Source organism: Scophthalmus maximus, chromosome 10 (assembly GCF_022379125.1).
Source record: "Scophthalmus maximus strain ysfricsl-2021 chromosome 10, ASM2237912v1, whole genome shotgun sequence".
NCBI classification, from domain to species: domain Eukaryota; kingdom Metazoa; phylum Chordata; class Actinopteri; order Pleuronectiformes; family Scophthalmidae; genus Scophthalmus; species Scophthalmus maximus.
In genome coordinates, this window is record NC_061524.1 from 1,472,501 (window position 1) to 1,477,500 (window position 5,000).

General features: G+C 45.0%; 1 protein-coding gene across 2 annotated transcripts in view; it reads left to right on the forward strand.

Moving 5' to 3' along the window:
• Positions 1-5,000, forward strand: part of epas1b (endothelial PAS domain protein 1b) — a 42,322-nt gene that overhangs the window by 15,455 nt on the left and 21,867 nt on the right. For both annotated transcript variants that reach the window (XM_035605652.2, XM_035605653.2), the window contains exon 2: positions 504-694. In XM_035605652.2, the coding sequence (XP_035461545.2) occupies positions 504-694 (191 nt within the window). The remainder of the gene's footprint in view (positions 1-503; positions 695-5,000) is intronic.

Consider the following 5,000-nt stretch of genomic DNA (forward strand, 5'->3'; position numbering starts at 1 on the left):
TCGCTTTCGCGGTTTGTTCTGACAAAAGCAGTCGATTGCAGTTGGCGAGTTACTGTGTCGCTGAGGTCGGCGTTACGTTTCGCCTTCAGCTGTAGCTGCACATAAAAGTAGTGTGAACAGCCTTTTCTTATTCATGAGTGGTTTGTATGGATAACAAAAGGGTCATTGGTGCAACATGTGCAACTGTGTTTGTGGCAGATGTTGTGGATCTGATCCCACGTGTGAACCGGCGTGAACAGATTTAACCCTGGAAAATAACCGGGGGGAGAAATGGAAAAATGGAGTATTAGACTTATGATGATCCAGAATAGGAAAAGACAATGAGTCATTATCACCATTTCTTATACAAACACCATCATCACATAACATGTATCAATTTTTTTTTTTAGTTTTTAGCATAATCGCAATAGTGTGTTTAAACATCAGCAAGCCAGATGTGTGTCGTGTCAGTCCACCTAACTGGAGGTGTAACCGTCTCGTGGTCTTCGTCGTTGTCGTTGCAGGAACAGCTCGGAGCGCCGCAAGGAGAAGTCCCGGGACGCGGCGCGCTGCCGGCGCAGCAAAGAGACGGAGGTCTTCTACGAGCTGGCTCACCAGCTGCCGCTCGCCCACAACGTCAGCTCTCACCTGGACAAGGCCTCCATCATGAGGCTGGCCATCAGCTTCCTGCGCACGCGCAAGCTGCTCGCCACAGGTACGGCACGGACATACGAACACATCACACATCACACATCACACACATGAACACATCACACATGAACACATGAACACATCACACACATTACACATCACACACATGAACACATGAACACATCACACATCACACATCACACATCACACACATGAACACATGAACACATCACACATCACACATCACACACATGAACACATGAACACATCACACATCACACATCACACATCACACATCACACACATGAACACATGAACACATGAACACATCACACATCACACATCACACATCACACACATGAACACATGAACACATCACACATGAACACATCACACATCACAAATCACACATCACACACATGAACACATCACACACATGAACACATCACACATGAACACATGAACACATCACACACATCACACATCACACACATGAACACATGAACACATCACACATCACACATCACACACATGAACACATGAACACATCACACATCACACATCACACATCACACACATGAACACATCACACATGAACACATGAACACATCACACATCACACACATGAACACATGAACACATCACACATCACACACATGAACACATGAACACATCACACATCACACATCACACACATGAACACATCACACACATCACACATCACACACATGAACACATCACACATCACACATCACACATCACACACATGAACACATCACACATGAACACATCACACACATCACACATCACACATCACACACAAGAACACATGAACACATCACACATCACACATCACACACATGAACACATCACACATGAACACATCACACACATCACACATCACACATCACACATCACACACATGAACACATCACACATCACACATCACACATCACACACATGAACACATCACACATGAACACATCACACACATCACACATCACACATCACACACATGAACACATCACACACATGAACACATGAACACATCACACATCACACATCACACACATGAACACATGAACACATCACACATCACACACAAGAACACATGAACACATGAACACATGAACATATCACACATACGAACACATCAGACACATGAACACATGAACACATCACACATCACACACATGAACACATCACACACATGAACACATGAACACATGAACACATGAACACATGAACACATCACACATCACACATACGAACACATCACACATCACACACATGAACACATGAACACATCACACATCACACATCACACACATGAACACATGAACACATCACACATCACACATCACACATCACACACGATCACACATACGAACACATGAACACATCACACATGAACACATGAACACATCACACACATCACACATCACACACATGAACACATCACACATCACACATCACACACATGAACACATCACACATGAACACATCACACACATCACACATCACACATCACACACAAGAACACATGAACACATCACACATCACACACATGAACACATCACACATCACACATCACACATCACACACATGAACACATCACACATGAACACATCACACACATCACACATCACACATCACACACATGAACACATCACACACATGAACACATGAACACATCACACACATGAACACATGAACACATCACACATCACACATCACACATCACACACATGAACACATGAACACATCACACATCACACACAAGAACACATGAACACATGAACACATGAACATATCACACATACGAACACATCACACACATGAACACATGAACACATCACACATCACACACATGAACACATCACACACATGAACACATGAACACATGAACACATGAACACATGAACACATGAACACATCACACATACGAACACATCACACATCACACACATGAACACATGAACACATCACACATCACACATCACACATCACACACATGAACACATGAACACATCACACATCACACATCACACACGATCACACATACGAACACATGAACACATCACACATGAACACATGAACACATCACACATCACACATCACACATCACACATCACACATCACACATCACACATACGAACACATCACACATCACACATACGAACACATCAAACATCACACATCACACATCACACATACGAACACATCACACATCACACATGAACACATGAACACATCACACATCACACATCACACATGAACACATGAACACATCACACATCACACATACGAACACATCACACATCACACACATGAACACATGAACACATGAACTCATCACACATCACACACATGAACACATGAACACATCACACACCACACACACGATCACATGGTGGCAGGTCGCCTCCGGGAAGGTAGCTGACGCGAAATCTCGATGGACAAGTGTGTGTGTGTGTGTGTGTGTGTGTGTGTGTGTGTGTGTGTGTGTGTGCGTATGTGTGTGTGTGCGTGTGCGTGTGTCTCTGTGTGTGTGTGTGTGTGCATGTGTCTCTGTGTGTGTGTGCGTGTGCTTGTGTGTGTGTGTGTGTGTGTGTGTGTGTGTGTGTGCGTGCGACTGACTGAAGAAGGACGGTGTTTGTTGGACCTTTCACTCGTGGCTCCCCCTCCTCCTTCCCGTTCGACTTATTTTTAAAATTAGAAGCGGAGGAAGCTCGACAAAGAAACACACCTATTGTTCTGGAATTCCTCCGCAAGCGTCGGTGCCTCGGAATGAGATCAGAGAAGAAACGGGATTAAACGGCCACAGCAGAGAGTCGGCCGTCAAAACACTCGGAGAAGAAAAAGAATGATTTTCACAGAAACACGTCGGTGCTTCTCCGTTCAGGTCGTGACGCACCTGAACCTCTTCTGTGATTTCACCATCAAACTAAAGATCACATTTCAGATTCCTGCCTTCGTGTGACAACAACCTGTTGTGTAATATATTTTCATCAAGCGTTTATCTGAAAATATTTATTCTTCCCCGACGCCATTTTGATCTGATATCACTCTCCTCTTTTGATCTTCTGCTCATTGTGTTTTTATGGACTTATTGTCAGCGTTTACCTGCCGGCGATATAATGATGAATGTAACCAGTGCGTTGTTGAACAGCGGTGAGCCAGATTCCCTGTTCCGTTTGATCTGTGAAGTCATCAGTCGTTGATATAAAAATTGCCTGACAAGGCTCCGCAATGTAAATTATACATTAATATCTACTGTAAATCTTTTTTATTCTCATTAAATCAAACATATTTTGCCCCAATAATTACAAAGTCTTACAGAAATCTTTTCTCCCGTACAAAGCTTTGTGGTTTACGTGTAATGCTGCGTTCACACCAAACGCGACGCGTGATGAAATAACATACAAAGTCAATGCAAAGAGGTAAATTGTAAACGCCAGTTTTTCGTTTTCCGTTGTTTTTCATAAGATTCTATTTGAATTTTAGCGAAACATTGCGCGTGACACGTCACTGCCGTCCCATAGAGAACGTGTGGATGTTCTCGGGTTGTGTTTTCTCCCGTTGCTCACACAAGTAAATACAGATTGTAACGCGGCGCGAAAATTAGCTTCACGTTTCACGTGTGGAAGCAGAATTGTTGCAAAAACGTCTTCTTTCATAAACCCGTGGCATCTATTTCTGCAGAGACCTTCAGTTTCACGTTCCAAGATTTGTGGAGATATCTCGACGTCTCAAACCGAGGCCGCCGCCCCGACCCAGCGAGGCCTCCGTGTCCTCGTGTTTGTTTTTCACAAACGATGGCCTCGTGCCCAGCTTTTGTGATTTGGGTGAACCGGCCCCCTTTTTAAAGATGTCCTGAAGATTCTCCACGGCAGCTTTCACACATGCACCGGGATAAAGACGGCGCTTGTGTTGAGGAGGAGACGAGGAAGAGGGGGGAGGAGGGACGGAGGGAGACATGCGCGCGAGAGAGAGAGCGGAGGCATTGGAAGTGAAGGGAATGAGGGTAGGGAAGCAGTGGAGGACGGGGGAGATGCAGTGAGCAGATAGGACGCTATCAGGCCGGTCAGATTGCTCCGCGATGGAAGCATCAGATTGGAGAGGAAGCGAGGAGCTCTGCCCATCGTTCAGCTGGTGCTGGCACAACCCCGGCCAGCCATAACACACGGCGGCCCCGGCGCCACACATGGCGGCGTGCACACTCGCAAACACGCAGCGTGTAGGGGGAACACACTCAGTTATATAACATACGTACGCTTGAACCCAAAGAACTCTGATGTGCAGATTGGCATGTTGACTCCACAAGCGATTGGACTGTATTGCTCAACTCAGCTTTTGACTGGATACCT